This window comes from Battus philenor, unplaced genomic scaffold, assembly GCF_028537555.1.
Source record: "Battus philenor isolate CCGP_79_NKW_IND1 unplaced genomic scaffold, ilBatPhil1.0.hap1 SCAF_7, whole genome shotgun sequence".
NCBI lineage: Eukaryota > Metazoa > Arthropoda > Insecta > Lepidoptera > Papilionidae > Battus > Battus philenor.
This window is the reverse complement of record NW_027181737.1, coordinates 5,401,619-5,421,312: the sequence shown is the minus strand read 5'-3', so window position 1 is coordinate 5,421,312 and position 19,694 is coordinate 5,401,619. Positions and strand designations below refer to the sequence as shown.

General features: G+C 32.3%; 3 protein-coding genes across 8 annotated transcripts in view; 2 read left to right on the top strand and 1 right to left on the bottom strand.

The window, feature by feature from the left end:
* The window catches only part of Pkcdelta (Protein kinase C delta), a 38,483-nt gene extending 33,040 nt beyond the window's left edge, over window positions 1-5,443 (top strand). For all 5 annotated transcript variants that reach the window (XM_068774214.1, XM_068774213.1, XM_068774212.1 and 2 more), the window contains 6 exons: window positions 1,124-1,297; window positions 1,950-2,104; window positions 2,326-2,464; window positions 2,859-3,047; window positions 3,443-3,583; window positions 4,553-5,443. In XM_068774214.1, coding sequence (XP_068630315.1) covers window positions 1,124-1,297; window positions 1,950-2,104; window positions 2,326-2,464; window positions 2,859-3,047; window positions 3,443-3,583; window positions 4,553-4,702 — 948 coding nt within the window. In that variant the 3' untranslated portion in view covers window positions 4,703-5,443. The remainder of the gene's footprint in view (window positions 1-1,123; window positions 1,298-1,949; window positions 2,105-2,325; window positions 2,465-2,858; window positions 3,048-3,442; window positions 3,584-4,552) is intronic.
* A 390-nt stretch (window positions 5,444-5,833) lies between these two features.
* LOC137931092 (uncharacterized) lies at window positions 5,834-10,669 on the bottom strand. Its single transcript, XM_068774491.1, has 7 exons — window positions 10,509-10,669; window positions 10,241-10,427; window positions 10,081-10,158; window positions 9,666-9,783; window positions 7,792-8,084; window positions 7,174-7,307; window positions 5,834-6,131 (listed from the first exon to the last, which is right to left on the bottom strand). The coding sequence occupies exons 1-7, from the start codon at window positions 10,632-10,634 to the stop codon at window positions 5,931-5,933; spliced, it is 1,137 nt and encodes a 378-aa protein (XP_068630592.1). The 5' UTR covers window positions 10,635-10,669; the 3' UTR covers window positions 5,834-5,930.
* A 723-nt stretch (window positions 10,670-11,392) lies between these two features.
* On the top strand, window positions 11,393-18,894 carry LOC137930841 (pre-mRNA-splicing factor ISY1 homolog). Of its 2 annotated transcripts, XM_068774176.1 has the most exons (8): window positions 11,393-11,487; window positions 11,784-11,955; window positions 12,797-12,819; window positions 13,137-13,300; window positions 16,416-16,619; window positions 17,430-17,579; window positions 18,104-18,195; window positions 18,651-18,894. In XM_068774176.1, the coding sequence occupies exons 2-8, from the start codon at window positions 11,953-11,955 to the stop codon at window positions 18,816-18,818; spliced, it is 804 nt and encodes a 267-aa protein (XP_068630277.1). In that variant the 5' UTR covers window positions 11,393-11,487; window positions 11,784-11,952; the 3' UTR covers window positions 18,819-18,894. The 2 variants fall into 2 exon arrangements, with proteins under 2 accessions (XP_068630277.1, XP_068630278.1); XM_068774177.1 differs by lacking the exons at window positions 11,393-11,487; window positions 11,784-11,955; window positions 12,797-12,819; window positions 13,137-13,300 and adding exons at window positions 13,803-15,319; window positions 15,647-16,192.
* Window positions 18,895-19,694: the final 800 nt, after the last annotated feature.

The following is a 19,694-nucleotide window of genomic DNA, read 5'->3' as shown; positions in this document are numbered from 1 at the left end:
AAGGACGCAGGAAGCGCAAGACCGGTCATGGTGGCGATCTTTGGGACAGACATATGCCTTGCAATGAACGCCTATCTGCTGAAAAAAGGAAGAAAAAAAATGTACCGTCATCTTTGTTCATAAAAGTTCACTAATTCCAGTTACATTATATATGTAATATTAGTAATGTTCAATATTTTATAAATGATCAAAAAGGAAAAAAATATAATGCTGAAGTATAATATGTTTATATTATAATAGGAAGCAGAATGAATATCTTCCAGAATTGGATGTCGTGTACCGAAGCGGCGTCAATTTCAACTGAGAATATATTGTGCATACTGGCATAAATTCTTTCCAATTTAAGAACGGCCGTAGCATTATCATACGTTCCACCTTATATCATAAATGATGAGAATAAATACTTAATAATAATAGTAGAATAATAAATATTCTTTATTAGACCACTAATTACCACAACAGATAAAAAACTTTACAAAAACTCACTGCACTTGAGCAGACCATTCATACAGTACTTTTAAGAAATTAACAACAATAAAGGCTATCATCGTTTATATGACTAGATATAATGTATTATGTTGATATGATAGATATACATCGTTAGATATACTAGAATGACGGTCTATAGTATTCAGTAGTTTATGTAAAAGGCTTTAGAAAAGACCGGTGTTTTAGCCATGTAGGAATTTTTTCACGAGGCATAAAATAAAAAAAATACTAACATCTTAGAATCAATAAATTCTCTCCATTATAAATTACGAGAGAATTACTACGTAAGACCAAATTAATAATTCTTTAAGAATATGCGTATGTAAGTAACATAATGTCATAAAACATAAAAATCAATAGGAATACAGATATTTAATAATTTACTGTAATAAAAGGTTTTTTGTAAATTACGAAGCGCCTCACGAATATTATTTCTTAAGCAGGCTGTCGCAAGTTAGGTGCAAGCTTTAGGTGTTAATAATCTTAGTAAGCATAGCTTACGAAAAGCTGCTAAGCATATGCTTTACAAATATTTATTTGGTTTGAAAAAACCTAGGTAATAATTGTCAGGGTATACTGCAAGTTCTAATCAGGCGGTTGCTTTGCTCAACTTTCTTTTTTTATATTTTTTCAGGTGTTACTTGCAGAGCTGAGAGACACGGAATATTACTACGCTGTGAAATGTTTAAAGAAGGACGTCGTTCTAGAAGACGACGACGTGGAGTGCACGCTGATAGAAAGAAAAGTACTTGCGTTGGGAACGAATCATCCATACCTCTGCCACCTGTTCGCTACATTTCAGACAGATGTAAGTGTCATTATGGAAGTCAATATAAATTTACTAAATTGTATGAATGATATACAATTATGCTAGTATATTAAGTATTATAATTACAATTTATTTAATAAAACACGAGGCTACACCTTTTGTTTTAGATCTGTTTACTTATGTATGTGACTTGTACTCTTTTACAACAAACGCCAACAATTACGTAAATTTAGAAAGTATATCTATCAAACATTTAAAAAAATTCCCACTACTGTTAAGGACTTTTAGTGATATTAAAGCGAAAGAATAAATTGCTAAAACTAATGTCGTTTGTGAAAATGTGCGGATACTGTATGGGCGACAATTTCTTTAGGAAATCTTGTAGCTTTCGTTTTATGTTAAGTGATGTTATTATAGAGGAGTACAGATAGATTTTAGTTCTATGTAAACGGGCTCATCTAGCTTTCTTTTCTTGATGTACTCAAGTGATCACTCAATGATATGTAGTGGACATTATAAGAAGAAAATGAATAAGAATCAATTCTGTGACAATGACTGAAATATGCAAGTCTAGTTGTTAGATGTAGAAAAATCGGTTCTAGTTATCAATTTAACAAATGGAAAACTTTTTTTGAAAATATTCTTCATAGTTCCTTTAATGAACGGTTTTCAATTTAATTTATTTTCACAGTCTCATTTGTTCTTCGTGATGGAGTACCTAAATGGCGGCGACCTAATGTTCCACATACAACAAAGCGGACGGTTCCCCGAACCACGGGCTCGTTTCTACGCCGCTGAAATCGTTTCCGGTTTAAAGTTCCTCCACAAACGAGGCATAATTTACAGGTAATTGAGTCAGTAGCAGATTAACAGCTTAGATGGTTATTTACTTTTTCCGAGTAAAAGAATATTATGTTGAAATTAGTGTGTCGAAAATGTTAAAAATTTGGTACATAACCATTCCACACTATGACTGAGTGTTGAAAATAAGGCGATTAATTCAATAAATGCCGTAATAACTCCATTCCATTACTCTTATTTGAGTTTATTATTTTCATGGCTTCTAGAGATTTGAAACTTGACAACATTTTACTGGACTTCGATGGACACGTGCGTATTGCAGACTTCGGAATGTGCAAACTGCAGATTTACTTGGATAAAACTGCGGACACTTTCTGTGGTACACCAGATTATATGGCCCCTGAGGTAAGTAGTTTTTTAAGGTAGTTTTATTTTTAATATTTTAAGGTAATTAGGTCATCCTACAGAAACATAGAGATGTAATCAAACCAGGTTCCTTTGTCTTTAATATCTCGACTTTATTATTTGCTATGGATTAATACTTTTTGCCCGGTAGCATTTACTGTGTCACCAGGTATGAGTTATCTGTACAGGGAAAAGCTCGGCTCGCCCCATTATGCATTACATCGAATTCAGGCTACATTAAACCTTCTTGCGAGTCTTGATTATGCTAATAATTAGAGTTAAACGTTGAAATGTTTTTAAATACACAATTCTTCGCTAAAATTGTTAATGCTCTAATTATTTTTTTAATTTATACCTTGTGAAAGTTGTTATTTATTTTTAATTACATTTTCAGATAATAAAGGGCTTAAAATACAACCAGGCAGTAGATTGGTGGTCATTCGGTGTACTATTATACGAAATGTTAATCGGTCAAAGTCCATTTAGCGGTTGCGATGAAGACGAACTTTTCTGGTCGATTTGCAATGAAATGCCGTCCTATCCTCGCTTCCTATCGCAAGAGGCTCTTAGCATACTTACCAGAGTAAGTAACGCAATCAATATATTCATACCTCACTTTTAATTTATTCCGTCTTAGCAGCGCTTCCCAATCTGTTTTACGTTCCCATTAATAAAACTTTCCGTTTACGTATACTCTTTAAAACTTGCTCCTAAAGTTGTCGCGTATCTCTTAAGGTGTATTGTAAATTTTAACTTTAAATATACAAAGAACTGAGCGGGTATTATGGACAGACACATTACATTAATGATTATGCAATTTAACTGTTTCAATTCATCAATATTTTTGACGTAAAGAATATAATTTTCACGCATCATCAATAAAACTTCGCATATTCCGCGTAAAAGCATTAGTTTGGAATCACTAATATAGAATGGTTTCTTTTGAATTATAATTTTATAAGTGATGATGCGTATTAGTTGCTGGACAAAGACGCAAGGACGCGGCTTGGCGGCGCAGAGTGCATGCACGGCGACGTGCGCGACCAGGATTTCTTCCACTCAGTCGCGTGGGACCGCCTGGAACGCAGAGATCTCGACGCCCCCTTCAAACCACGTGTAGTACGTATAATCCAAATATACAAGGTGTTGTTACAGGCTCTTTGCGTACTTACCGAAGTGACATAATCTATTTATTCATCTCATTGTAATGCTCCACGACTTCTATAATTTATAATGGATTATGTGATGAAGTGCAGAGGTGATAAAAAAATAACTATCAATGTAGTCGACAAAGCCGAGCGGATTGGGAAGTTGAAGAGGCATTGAGCAGGCCAAATAGCGCGCTTAAACGAATAACCGCAGGGGCGCTAACGTTATGGTGTAAGACTGCGTACCGGCAAGCGCATCATTAAAACGTTCACCAACAAGGCGAACGGACAATCTTGCTAAGATCTTTGGAAGACGCTGGACGTACGCTCGGCCCAGCTCTTTGAAATCTATGATGAAGGCTTATGTCCATCATCCTGGATATCTTATAGCTAAATTGAGAACAAAGTGTCGCGAAAAAAGTTAACCACCTTTAATATTTATTAATTAGATACTGAATTTAGGTATTTATTTCATGAATTAATCACTTCCAAACTAATAGCTTGTTCACATTAAGAATGACCTAAATAAATTGTTCAGATTATTATTTGATCAAAATAATTAGATTTGATTAGTTTAGGGGCGTGGCCAAATCGGTTGTGAAATCATAGTTCAATTAAATTAGGTTTACTGGTCGAAAATGCCTAAAGGTATTAAAGTTCTCTTTTACAGAGGTTGTAAAAAGGGTGAATTAATAGTCAACGGATTATCTGCACTCTTAATGCAAACGAGCTATATTATTCGCGGCAAAAAGTCTCTTATGACGGCTGGACTGTTGTGGTTACTATTTTGTTAAAAACATTGGATTTAAAATTAGGAAAATAGATTTATTATCTTGAAGACGGTATATCGACAAAATTTTGCAATTATTTTCTAACCATCTCACAATTCTAAAACTCACGAACTAAAAAAAAACTGTGATAAATGTTTTTATACTTTCAGCGACATCCGCTAGACACCCAATACTTCGACAAGACGTTCACAGGAGAGCGGCCGCGACTAACCGCTGTGGAGCCTCATGTCTTGAGATCTATGGATCAGGAACCTTTTAGAGGATTCTCCTACACGAACCCAAATGCAACAGATCGTTAAAAAGAAATCGAAACGATTTAACTACATTTGATTAAGCAGTGTTTTCAATTTGGTCTGCTAAATGATGATGTCTATAGGAAATGGTAGACAGCGGTAATCGACTTTTGGAGAGCGAGTATCGGTTTTGAATTGAAAAATGTAAAGTAAATAAAGATGACGTAGGTGGCAAACTCAATTAAAATGAGTGCAGGGTTTTTAATGATAATATTATTATACACTATGAATCATCTACCCGACGAAATTAAGATAAAGAGGATTATGAGCGGAAGTTATCATAATTTTTTTAGTAGAATTTTGAATTATTTTTACTTAGTAGTTTTAATAACTATCAAAATAATTTTTCCCCTAACGCAAAATAAGTGCAGTGCTGCTAGGTTGCGGGAACCAACCCACAGAGAGGACACAAGACAATTATTCTTTTGAGATGAAAACTACCTAATTACGTAATAAACAACTTTTATAGTTCCCAAGGATCTAATCAACAACGGCTCGGTTGAAAAAAATATTTCAATGCAACCCTATAATTTGTAGATTTTGTTGAATAAGAGAATTAATACACATAGATAATCGACAAAGTATTTCAATGTTTATAATAAGTGAAAAATCTATCACGCATCTACAAGATAAGTACATATAGAAAAGAGAAATAGGATGGAAATATAAGGTGTAAATTTCTTGTTTTAGACAAGAATAAATATTATTCGCAATAATTTTGTACATAATATATTGATAGTTTTACGTTTAAACGCCATATTTATAGAATTTGATATTTGTACTGTTTATTTAATAAATAAATATTTAGAATGAATCTGTATTATGTTATTAAGTAAAAAAATTTAAACTTGCTATAAAAAAGATTAATTAATAACCGCTTAATTTTGTGTATATATATATATATATATATATATATACACACATATATATATATACTATTATAAAATATATACATATACTATTACTATTTTTCAAATTGAAGCCAAACCAAACACTACTCACTTCACTACTAATCCTTATTCGAGTAACAAAGCATATGCTTTCAAAATTCATACTTCGATTTATTTATTAACAATACAATCAGAAGTAAAAGAAAAACATCAATAGGAAACGCTTTTATTTTATTAGTGACTGAATTAGTTATGGTTCTAAACATAATTGTAAAAAAATAAAATCAGTATATACAATTATTCTTACAAGTAAATGTTTAAATAAATGTTTTAATTTATATAAATTAATCGTTATCATGAGCGATAATTATCTTGAATAGAGCCGAATTTGTTGTTGCAAACAAATAATGCATTCCTTTGGCTTCGTAAACGTCCAACGCTCTAATAGCTGGATCTTTCATAGTGTGGTTGGCTATGTCTTTCACATTAAACTGCAAGTATGGATTTTTAACTATTGCACTCTGCTGCGGATTACAAATTACAATCTGAAAATTAAAAATAATAGAAGACACTGAATTCATAATGTTTACCTTACAGCATTCGTAAACAATAATCAAGTTTTGTATGTTATGAATAAACAAACTAACGTTCATGTCGCTTAGCAAAAAACGTGTGAAAATTACATCAATTTTTTTTAATTACAAAAAAGCATAACGGCTTCTATCGGGTCTTGCTGGAAATCTCTTCGGGAGGCTTATGTCCCACCCTATAACTGAAATAATGATGATGTGCAGGACCCGTCATATTCCATGTATTTAAATATTTGCTACCTGTACAACGTACATTAATAAATCTTATGTGTATCCTACATTGCCAGGTAAGGAACAACACAAAAGTAATGTTGTCGAGGATATCATGTAGGTTTGTCACCGGTGTCATTTTACACGCAGACAGTTTTGAATTTACTAGTCCGTTCGCGTTAACGATATAGACTCGTCATTGTCGGCTGCTCTATGCACGCTACATTCATTACATTTTTAACGCGAACGAACTTAAAACTACTCTCCGTTTTAGACCGGTCAATATTAAAAAGTCTACATTCTTAACACGAACGGACTTGAATTCACTACAATCCGTTTTAGACCGGTCAACAATGACAAGTCTACATTCTTAACGCGAACGAACTTGAATTCACTACAATCCTTTTTAGACCGGTCAACAATGATAAATTTACATTTTAAACGCAAACGGACTTGAATTCAATACAATCCTTTTTAGACCGGTCAACAATGACAAGTTTACATTTTTAATGCGAAGGGACTTTAATTCATTAGAATCCGTTCTAGACCGGTCAATAATGACAAGTTTACATTCTTAACGTGAACAAACTGCAATGCGGCGAGCGACGCCGAATTAGTTTTTAGTAGTTTAGTATTTACTTTCAAATAACAAAGTGATAAAATATGACAGATGTCTATAAAGGTATAAAATGCTTTTAGCGCTAATTATAGAGTACATATATTTGGGTTAATTTTAAGTGTTTTTTCAGTGATGTTAATATTTTTATAGAGGTACAGCTATACTTACATTCCCATCGTCATACCCTAGGATCATTATATCCCCATGAGGCATTGCGCAAGTCAGGCCTGGACACTCCAATACCATCTCCGAATCGCTTATAGCTACCACATTAAAAAATTCTGATCTTTCCTTTCTGGGTACTGCACACAACAGTAAAAATACATTCACTAGGTAATCGTGGTTACTGAATCATGACATTTCTCGCTTTTAAAAGTGATTTTTGCTCTCCGCTTCTCATCACGAACTAGTGGTCTTTAATAAAAGTCATATTCCATATCCACAAGATTAAATCCTTGAGAAGCCAATAAAGCTGTAAATCGAAAATCAGCGAACAGCCAAACATTGTTACACCAATATTACTGTATTCGGATGTGAAAGGTGATGAATTAGTGAAATGGTAGGGCTAAGAGTTTAACTATTTTTTGTTTAAAGATGGTTAACATTATGGGGAATAAGATCATACAGTAGGTTAGAGATTATCTGAGTGCGTCACTTACTATCAGTAGGTATTTGCCATTTTATTAATTAATTAAAAATATGGCTATGGACTTTTTCGCTAACGACATGGAACTAAACAGCGGTATACTTAAAGGTTTTTTTTAAATAAATGAAGTTATTAAATACCATTATAAACAATACTATGCTTTTGGAACATAGACAATACTGAAGCATTGAATAATTTTAACATGGGCACTTTAGCGACGGTTTCGACCTCCAATTCCAAGCCCTTTGCTCGTAATATACTGCCATTTTGTTTTAAAATATATACATCGTTCTTATAGAGGTTTATATCTAAAATAGATCCCAGTCTATCGTAGCATCGCATTAATGCACGTCTCACAAACACTCCTTCGTAGTTATTGTATACCCATAGGACGTTTTTAGTATCTATGACGAAGCAATATTCATCTATTAATCTGTAAGAGAGCATCCGAAATTGAAGTTTCTTATTCATTAGTACATAATTTTTTGGCATTTAGTTTAATTTTTAAAGAAGTAATTTTAAACATGAGTTTAATTTTTTTTAAATTACGGTTTATGAAGCAGTGTGACGGTAGTTAAAATAATAAACAGGATCAGCCCAAATTAGGTACTATACTTAGGTACGAAAATATGGTCAGGTTCTAGGGTCGCGTAGAAATAATGTCGACCACGAGGATGTCCAAAAAACCAGTGGAAGACAGTATGGCAGAAAATTTGAGGAAGATGGTAAAAAAACTAATTTCAGTTTAAATAAGTCATTAACATTAAAAAGTTCGCTAGAGACGGAAGGGCAATGTTCGCGTGAGTCTTAGTGAGTATTATGAAGGAGACTATGACACACAGTGAACATAAAACATTGGTATTTATAGCTGGTTAAATATATTTTATTAATCATTTGCTATTGCAATAAAGTCTGGAACCAGTCTATGTCGCTGGTGATGGCTTATGGATCTAAAATGCGTTTACGATGAGCCTTATAAGAAGGATGAAGGTCAAGCTCGCGCAGAGAGAAATGAAGAGGACTACGCTTGGAATTTTGGCGCGAAATAGAATCGAATATGCGGAACTCCTTCGGTAAGTGTTACTGGGTGATCGCACACGCTCGTGCAAGCGACGGCTATTTGTGACCAAAAAGTCCACAAGTTTCGTATACTACGAGCAGGTAGCAGTGGCGACTGCAATTAGGTAGACGCAGCCTGTGTAGGATCTCCTCAAGGTGGAACACGATACAAAATTAAGGGAAGTCGTCTGGATGCGATCAGCGCTAAAATGGTCATCATGGAAACTTTTGAAACCTATGACTTATATTGGCTGACGTAATGATAATGATGAACGTCTTGTTCATGTAACCGCTGGTTTTGACCAACAACACTAAGTTGATGAAATTATTTGGCTTGTTATATAGTAATTAATTATATTACTGGGACTATTACGTAGATGACGCTTATTCTGTTTTTGAGATAACTTTCTGATAATCCATGTTAAATAAAGGTAGTTTCGATAGAACTATAACACTAAAATCTGCTTCATCTTCGCTTAAGAATATTTAATATTTATTTTCAATGCACTATTATCATCATTTGCTTGCGTGAAGTTTTTGGTATAATCGTTTTTACACAAATATTCTACTTAAATATCCAAATAAGAACACACGATAAAATAAGTTTAGCAGTCAAACTGTATTCAGAGATAGATTATTAATTCATTTTTTTAAGCACTTCTTATGTAAAGTATTTGCGTAAGTAATCTACAGTTGAAAAAATAAATAATGTCTTAATACTAAACAACTGTTAATTACAAATACATGTTTCATATTTTGTACATTGCAAGATAAGGCCTTGTGATAAAAAAAAAATCTCAGTGCTCAACCCAAATTAATAAACAATAAATAAAAAATATTTGTAACAAAGCAATACTAAAATTAAAAAAGCTAAAAAGCATTAAACAACATAAGTATATACGTTCATTTTTAACCTTTGGAACTGGAAAAAAAATCGTAACACTACAATACTTACTTGTATTGATAACATTCAGCACTAAATGGTAAATGATTTTGTTTGAATTTAATTGTCAAATTGTTCTTACTTGTAAGAACGACAGTCATATGTTCACTTTCTTGACAATCTAACATGTCTGTGAAAATATGTTAACAATGAAGTAGCCATGAATTAATAATAATGGAATTAATGATTAAAATTGTGATAGTTTTGGTATGCAAATTTAAATTAATCTAAATTTAAATTTAATCTAAATTACAATTATATTAATATCAGCTTTTAAAAGCTGTCATAAATCATTGAAATGTAGATTAAGCTCAACTATATAAAAAGGTTATTAATAAATTTCAACATATTTTTTTATAAAATAACAAACTAATAAATAGCTAATAAATGTAGACTATTTTTTTTTCAAATAACTTCACTAACTTACATGGCTTTTTTCTTACTTTTGTTAAAGTTTCAACATTGTAGTATTCAACTGCCAAATCAAGAACAACAATTAAGTTATCTGCAAAAAAAAAACAACTGATATCATAACTATTTGAATTATGATCATATCTGGTTTAAATAAAATCTGTTTATACTCATACCTTTATATACATGGATATTATTAATATTATCAAATTTTATAACGTTTACTACTTTATAATGGGCGTATTTTTGCCACAACAGTGAATTAAAATATAGATCTCGCCAGGATAGAAGAGACTTTTGTTTATATGTAACACCCTTATTATAAATTGCTTCTTGTCCTAGCTTATCCCACATATTATTAACCTAGACAAAGATTAGTAAATGTGATTGTTATTTAATGTTTTATTCGAAATTGCTTATCAAAAATTGATAGTCGTAATATACCTGCCCCATATAATCCACAAGATTTCTCCACGATTTACATACAGACAAACATGTAACAAGATTTTTATAATCTAAATATTTGAAAATTAATAGGATTATATCTGGTGAACATGTAGACCAATCCATAATATAGCAAAAAAGCCAGCCGTGTTTGAATTATAAACAAATATAAAAGCATTAAAGATTAAAGAATTAAAATTTTCAGTAAATTTAACATATCTATAATCTCGATCTCCTATTCCTTTAAAAGTTTTCTTTCTTATGCTAATTCAACTAGAATGTCAAAACAAACTAGTGGTGTAGTACCAAACACAAATTGAAAATAGAGGAAGATAATATCAATAAATCTAAAAGTTACGCCATCTATCGACATATGTTCTTTACTTTGAATTGTAGCTGTTTTATTGGCACATATACAATGAAATGCAAGTAAGAAAAAAAAATCAAGTAAAATAAAAGAAACTGGGCTATGTAATATAAATTATCCATAAAAGATCCCCATTAGTTCAAATCGAAAAAATTACAAGGTTTAATTACAAAAAATTTAGTAATCAGGGACACATGTTTGTTGGGTTCCTTCTTTAAAAAAGCTAGCTAATTTATGCCAATTTGAAGATCAAACAGTTGTTACATAAAATTTAAAGTCCCTAAAAAATTACAAGAAACAAAATTGTTCTTGACAGACATTAATTGCTAATGACGGTAGAAAAACTTAGGGAAACAAATAATATAATAAACTTGGAAGAAACGATGTTTTTCTTATAAATTATTATATAAAAAAAAATTATGACTTGTCAACAACCCATAAATTCTTCGCAAAACTTTTTGAGTGGCATTCTTAATATTTATTTTAATAATCTGTTTATATCGCTGTCAGTGTCCGATTAGTGCGTTTATAACTGAATTATAGGTTAAAAAAGAAGAAATTTTTAAGCTCTAAAGTTATTAAACAAGACAACAACTCTGTTTAAGAATTCTGGTATGTTAATATTAGAATATATATATACATATTAGACATATAATTTTTTTTCGGGAATAATAGTTATAAAAAGGATACGATAAAATATTGTTTACAGTGGTGATATTTTTAATAACTTTCCTCGAAATCATTCTAATATTAATAATCTTTCTTAAAAAAAATTCTAGGCTTGTACAAAATACGATTTAATATTAACTATCACTTGTATTACAAGGATACTGATATGCAACCATATACATTATGCTAGTGCTAATAATGTAAATTTATAATTTCTGTTTCTATTTGTATTGTTTCAGATATTGACTTTATAATAGAAAATGCTCGAAGAATGAAGAAGTATTAAAAATCATTTAAAAGAAATAAATAACTAGTAAATGATTCATTATTTTAAAACAATTGTGATCAACTCTACTAGAGCAATTAAATATTCAAAATCATTTCATCATTGAACTATAATTTAATAAAATGGTATGTATGAGACTTATTAAAATGCGTTTTTTTTTTCAACAAGCCTTTAATAAATTTTCTTTAATGAAAACTATTTTGTAACAAACTGTAATAGTTATAATTATCATTTATATTCATTATTTATTTAGGTTGTATCCATAACTAAATTTCACATTATATACCTATGAGAACAATTATTCCTATTTAAAATGTCCCATGTTGGGATTAGACAATCAAGACATGTGTTGAAAGATAGGGGTTGTTAGAAACATTTCTCTTCCATCAGCACTTGATATATGATAAATTTAAATATGCAAAGATGAAATCCATATGTCTTCGTAAAAGCTGAACAATGAAATAACTCTTAAAATAACTTACTTTTTTAAAATAATAAATCATTATTAAGAATTGCTGCAAAATATCAATAATCAAATTTTTCATTGTTATACCTTAAAAAGTAATATAAAGCCAGAATCTATCGACTAGAATTACATATAGTACTAGTCTGTTCTCTACTAGTGTTTTTATTAATCTGGAGGTATGGGGGGAGAGTAATTCTTGCCAGCTGTAGCAAATTCAGATCAAAATAGAAGTAACCACAGGTGTTTCTGTTGTTACTTATGTAGATTCAGCTTTTCTTAGCCTCGAGTGTTGCAGTTCAAGTTTCTTTTTGATTGGATTGTAGTTGAAGAGTGGATGTGGACAACCCCACAGTCCCTCAATTGTTGATGTTTAATTTATATCAGTTTCATGCATACAATAAATACATATAATTTAGATAAGACAGCAAGAGATAACAAAAGGTTGAATATTTGTAAACTTCTTTTGTCATTTGTTAACTTTATGTTTTTGTTTCATTCAGGCCAGAAATGCAGAAAAGGCAATGTAAGTATAGTTATTTTATTAATTTGTTTATTACATAAATCATTACCTGACACTAACTTAAATATGTCATATGGTGTGGAAATTTAAGAGTAGAATTTGGCTTTTTTAGCTGGTTAGGTAATAATGGATTTTTGATATTCTACTTGTAAAGGTATTTTAGGAAGAGATCATTTTTGTTTGTGAAGCGGACGGGGTAGTAGTTAATTAAAAATAGATCCTTAAATTTATTTATTTCTGAAATTGTTCCTCTATTTACTGTTTTTTTATTAATAATAGCAAATAGTTAGTGTATTATCTTTTTAAATATATAAATGCAGGACCACACTGGCGCGGTGGCGTGCGGCCCAAGTGCAGGAGGCTGGTGGCCAACGTGAGCGGAGACCCTACCTCGCATCTGAGTGCAATGACCTACCACAGGCAGAAAAATGGCGGTTGCAAATTGTTAGAGAAATTGCTAAAAAAGTAGCACAGATACAAAATGGTAAGATATTTGAATTAATATAGAATGTGATTAGTTTTATTGTTTCATAACATATTTCATGTGATTGGTTATATAAATTTTGATATAATACTGTGTGTATCTTTAAAATGTAGTTCTAATACATAATCCCAATTTTGAAAATTCATTGTCTTACTATATTCATTAAGAATTAACAATATATAGGTAGACCTTTATGAATTTATTATTTAGGTACCCCAAACAACCTACTTGGATATCTGGGGAGCCATTATTCAAAATATGAAAACTCATTGAACAGATATTCCAAAATTCCAACAAAATAATTATGTTTTAGTGTACTTTGCAAATTTCTTTATTTGTTCGTGATTTTTTTAAGTAATTCAAGAAAATGTGGCTCAAAGTTCGCGCCAAATTTTTTAACAATAACAATTTTATTCATATAAAATTAAAGATAAAATATAGAATAGATTCTTTTATGATTACAAACAAAATTTAAAAAGTGCCTATTGAAAATCTATTGGGCCGTGGAATATTTTTGTAAATTTTAGTACTCCACACAATGTAAAATTTCTAGTGCATGTATTTAAAAGTCTTGAATCAAATATAATATGGCGGAAGAAAATGCCTTTATACCAGAACCCTCCATCAGTCAGATCTCCAGAGACCCTAGTATGCATTCTCAAAGTGTTATTCCTGCAACGATAAATACTTTTGAAAACATCGAAGTTGAAGACACTGGCGCTCGAACAACTTCGCCAACGATGACGTCACCCCCTCGTTCAGTAAAGAGCTCCCAGTCACCAGTTGCAATCGCACAACAATCCCCCATACGCGTAACTTCACCGAAGATTCCATCTCCCAGTCGAAGTTCAGTGGCAAAAACATCATTAAATTTGTCCATAAAAAGTGATAAAACGGAAATGCCAAAAATAAACGAAGATAAACATAAAAGTCCGAGTGCCAAGAGCTTGAGCTCTAACAAAGGGAAAGAAGATATCATTCAGTCAATAATCGACCTTGAACCAAAAGGAAAAATTATTACCAATCATGTTGACGAATTAACAGAGTCAGTCAGGGCACTGTCAAAGACAATAGAACAGCCCGATTCGCCCGTGACGAATAGTAATATCGATAAAATAGCGGCAATGAGCAAAATGCTAACCAACGAAGCTAATGCTTTAAGGGAATCAATAAAAAGTTTATCCGACGACATCAGTCGCACCAAAAAGGAACTGCTCGCATCCAAAGACGAGGATGTTAATTTCCCCTACCATCTCTTTTTAATCGAACTTATTATAAATAAAATACACATGAAGTGTGAATGCTTTCAGTTTGACTATAACAACTTAGTTATAACGGCCACATTCTTAGGCAAGCATCCTATAGTGCTATACGATGCTTCCTACGGAAAAGTCGACGATTTTACTCATTTAAATGTTGGAAAATCAGCTCTATTTGCAATGACTTACGACAAAATATGCAATATTAAAGAGTTCATAATAAAACTTCAAATAGCAAAGCAGCCGCCTTGTTCAAAATGCATAACCAAAGTAGGGGAATCTCGAGCAGACTACACTAAAGATTTTGTAAGTCTCCGTGAGGAACTGTGCAAAAAATGGACGGAAGAACAGCCAACTGACAACATAATATGCACCACTTCAACGCCCATGAGTAAAAACATGTTTTATGTGTGGTGTGGTGAAATCGAGAAAAGTGATTCTATAGGAGTCATTGAGATTTCGGTACGAATGTCATTCCTGGGCAAGGAGATAACGACAGCATTTATCGCTTCACCTAAACAGCACGGCACCTCGCTACTGCAGAAAGAAGATAATGGCATGACCATGTTCTCCTGTCAAAACGTGGAGCTAGACGGGCAGGGCAAGGTAGTTTTAGACGAAGATTCTCTTACTAGAAAAGAAATCCCACGTAGTCCACATACGGTGTATAGTCGAAGAACGGATAGTCCTGTGTCCCAGTTTTCTAGCGCGTCTTCAAAACCATCGACGAAGCACCACTATGGATATAAATCGCAACCAGGTAAAACTTTTTTTTTGAATTAAAAATAAATAGTTGCTATAGTAAATATAGTATAGTTTTTATTTTATTTCAAATATTGGTGTAGAAGATTCAAAGCCAATGATTAAAATAAAGTTAAACCATGTATAACAAAAGAGACTTAACAAATTATAAATAGATATGAAGTAAAATCCAGCAAAGAGAACTCCATGTATAACTCCCCATATGTAATAGTTTTTTTAGGACCCGAGTTCAGGTCGACTTAAATTAACAGATGGCTTTGATTTTGTAAATTATAATCTCATACAAAACATAAAGGTTATTAGAAATATCATTTATGTTTTTCAGATGGAATGTCGAAGTATGACGAAATTTTCACTAAAATGAATGCAAATGAGTTAAAAATAAGAGTACCCAAAACAACAAAAGTCGAAAGAATGGGTAAATATGACAAAATACAGGAACTGTGTTCATGTGATGATAATCCGTATAATACCGGAGAACAGATTCAATTTGACCTTCCCAGAGACCTGTGCTATCCCGCGAAAAGTAACAATTACTCAGCTAATCTTAGGTATACGCATGCTGGCGCAGAAAGAAGCTGTGACGGCAGAGATCGGAAAATTATAAACGTGACCCCATCAAACTGCCCAGTTCCAGTCAACATGGAGAAAGTAATGCATCCACAGAAAGATGTATTTATATTGAAAATTGGAAAAAAGCTGGAGACAAAAGATAAAAAGACAGATCTTGAAATAGAACTAGTCACTCCCAAAGCAACCAATAATTTAGAAACCAATAACCATATTTCTCAACAATGCAGTTCAAACGAATTGAAAAAGAAACCGTCTGAAGTTGTGAATAAAAAAAAGCAAAAAGAAAAAGGAAAGAAAGGCAAAATGAAACATGGAAAAACTAAAAAGAAGAACAAATGAACGACCTACGTTACAAATTGTACAATAAATACCTAAAAACTGTGTTAATGTTTTTTTACTAACCATAGTAAAAATATATTATATAATATTTATTTTAGGTTGTAAGAAACCAACTAAATTTATTTTTCTTTTTGCATATATTTAGTGCATATTCTAAAATTTATTTATAATGTTCATTTCAGCTGGTCTAGGCGAATTTCGGATCCGCGATTTAAATGACGAGATCAATAAACTTATGCGTGAGAAACGACACTGGGAAGTGCAGATTAAAGCTCTAGGTGGACCGGACCATGCACGAGTTGGGCCTAAGATGCTGGACCAAGATGGAAAAGAAGTTCCTGGTAACAGAGGCTACAAGTATTTTGGGGCCGCTAAAGACTTACCAGGTAAGTAGTAAATGATCTTATTTTGAAGCTTCATGTGCATACCAATGTAATAAAGCAGACTCTGTATTAAATATATATAAGATAATGCTAAATTATTTATTGATATTAATTTTGTCTTAGAACTGAACACATTATTTAGCAGTTATGTACATAACCGTAAAATTGGATAGTATGTGTTGTACAACCATAACGACTTATGTAACATTTCCTTTTCTTTTTTGAAGAAAATTGTGCATAAGCGTTCACTGTCTGTACTTCACTTTTTGCGTCTTCCGACGGTCTTGACATGGCCGTCTGTGCACCTTGTGGGTATATGATCTGTGTTGCTGCTAGGTACATTATTTTTTTTTATTCCATAAAGTAATATTTAACCGTTAGTGGCGTCTTTTGAACCTTCTTAGCTTTAAAATTCATAATCTCGTTTTGGAGAAGTTCAATCTGATTCTAACTTCTATTAAATAAGGTTCTTCTGGCATTCTGTTCACGGCGTACGTGTTTATACGTGCTCTGTGAAAAATTAATTAATAGATGTCATTAGAATCACTAGTATCGCATCTGGCGATAAATATTGCATGTCGACCTTTAGAAAGAGACAATCGGCTAATTTCGGCTTCGTAACTCTAGCACTTTCTCTGCCCACACTACCTATGTGACGTTTGGTGGGTCCTTGTATTTCGTGCGACAGAGATAGCGTTCTACGAATCGAAAATTAGCTGATAGATTAGATTGTCTCTTTCCAAAGGTCGATGTGCAATATTTATCGTCGAGTACTGTAACACAATTGAAAAAATTCCATGTAATTTTTGTTAGGAGTGCGCGAGTTATTTGAACAAGAACCACCGCCGCCGGCGCGACGCACACGGGCGGACCTCATGCGGGACGTGGACGCAGACTACTACGGGTATCGAGACGACGACGATGGCCTGCTGCTGCCTCTAGAAAAAGTGGCAGAAAAGGAAGGTAACAATGCGTTTTACACTGACAAGACTTGCAAAAGTACTAAGAAAGTGTGTCTCAGGGCAATTGATATTTGTAGTGATTCTAATCATGACTGGATATCATCATATCAGCTGATAGATGCCCACTGCAAGGCATAGGCTGCGTCCAAATATCGACAGGACGACCGCCTTTCTCTGTTCGCCTCTAGCAACTTCCCGCGACACTGTTTGAAATCGGATATATGAATGATCCTTAATTATGTTGAGAAGAGGTTATGGTGACGGCTTCGATGAGTAGAAGAATCGATGTCTCTGCTTATATACAAGGTGAAGTATACTGTCTTACCCGCACAAGCAGATATAATTATTCATCACACACACCCATTTCCATCCTGAAATAATTTCAATGTAAAAAAAGGTGTAATGGGTGAAGTTCTTTAACACTAAAAAGTATTGTGATCAGTAATATGAAGCCTTGCGTGTTTGTTAATCTCATTATTACTATTTCTCTTTTATAAAAAAACATGTCATAATCATTTTTTGTAGCGATAGCGCGTGCAGTTGAGGAATGGAAACGTAATAAAGAACAGAATGAGGATCAGAATTTGCCAGAAGAGGAAAATATTTATCCAGAAGATGTAAGTATTGCCTTTATTGTTAACATAAATGCTTTAATACGAAACTTTAAAAAAGTGTTCAGGTGAGTTCAAAAAATAATTTTAATGTTGGCAAGATTGTCATAGGAAATTATAATAAAACTCACTTCGATCCTCATTTACAAGCACTAACGCTTAATAAGCCATGGTCATGTCCTTGGCTCATAATGTATATATCTCTCCTACATAAATTATAAAATATTTATATATATATATGTATATTATAATTTATCTAGGAGATCGAATCAGGAATGAAGAGATCCGTTAAAATAGCCAAAGCGCTTGAAACAAACACAGTGGGCTCCACACATAAGGTTGTTATGATCGCAGAAAGACGCAGGAGGCAAGTCGATTCCAATCGGATCTGTATTATATAATATCAGGATGATGATGATTCAGTGACGCTACGCAAACATTAACTCAGTTTTCTATTTTAGCCTGACGATAAGAGGATAGAAGATGACGAGGTTACGGAAAAGCCATCTGGTACGTCCTTAGTTGCGGTGCCATCGCAGAAAGACATAGAAGAAGCTCTATTAAGAAGGAAGAAGCAGGAACTCTTGGAGCGATATGGCTGTTTAGATGTAAAGCTAGAAAGTAGCTGACATAAGACATAAGTTTAGTTTTTACACGTAAAAAATTTGTATCGTAAGAAAGGTGGCATTGTCTAATTGTAATAAAATAATTAAGATCAAAATATTGGAATTTTATTTATCATAAATCAAAGATTTTTTTTATCCATTTGATACATATTCAATTCGGATTTTCTAACCAATTGACGTCTATTCTGACAACTGTACAAAGTTTGTTTAAATAACCTTACCACAATACTAACCTTGCTAGAACAGTGTGCAGAAGAAAGGAAATTAAAATTCATATTACATTTTCAATATGCCATAATTTATTTCTGAACAACTTTATTTAGCATTTTCGTAAGCAAAATATACAGAAATTCGGGAACGCGCAAAATATTCTTTGTATTTATTACTGTTTACAGCAAGCCCTTTTTTAAAGTAGCTCTTAAAATTCAATTTAAATATAAAAATAGCATAAACTATAACATAAGATGTACCATGAAAGAACCAAACGACATCAATTCCAAATTTCAATGGATTTTTTAAAAAAAAAACTATTTGGTTTAGAACACAATTTTCATCAACAATGACATTTTCGGAGAAAAAAAATGAAGACTGACCTTAAAAATAAGTTATTTTAACGTTGTTTACTTGTGTATAACATTACTTGGTATGTAATGTTACAGAAAGAAAATAAACCGTCTCTGGAAACATTATTGTTTTCAGTTATAAGAGAAATCTTAATATACTTATTTTAACACTAATCATACCAACAATTACTAGATACCTATTTCTACCATAACGTGTCAAATGATCCGACTTTATGTTTACTGCTTGAGTGTATAAAGTATGGTTATTAAGAAAGAAATAAAAATTGAATTTATTATAATTAAACAAAATATTATA

Excerpts from the sequence above, each read along its gene's own strand:
- LOC137931092 (XM_068774491.1), bottom strand. The coding sequence starts at position 10,634 with ATGGATTGGTCTACATGTTCACCAGATATAATCCTATTAATTTTCAAA. Across the intron at positions 10,428-10,508 it reads TTGTGGATTATATGGGGCAG|GTTAATAATATGTGGGATAA; the intron begins GTATATTACGAC and ends ATCTTTGTCTAG. Across the intron at positions 10,159-10,240 it reads TAATATCCATGTATATAAAG|ATAACTTAATTGTTGTTCTT; the intron begins GTATGAGTATAA and ends TTTTTTTTGCAG.
- LOC137930841 (XM_068774177.1), top strand. The coding sequence starts at position 13,888 with ATGGCGGAAGAAAATGCCTTTATACCAGAACCCTCCATCAGTCAGATC. Across the intron at positions 16,193-16,415 it reads AAAAGAAAAAGGAAAGAAAG|CTGGTCTAGGCGAATTTCGG; the intron begins GCAAAATGAAAC and ends TGTTCATTTCAG. Across the intron at positions 17,580-18,103 it reads AAAAGTGGCAGAAAAGGAAG|CGATAGCGCGTGCAGTTGAG; the intron begins GTAACAATGCGT and ends CATTTTTTGTAG.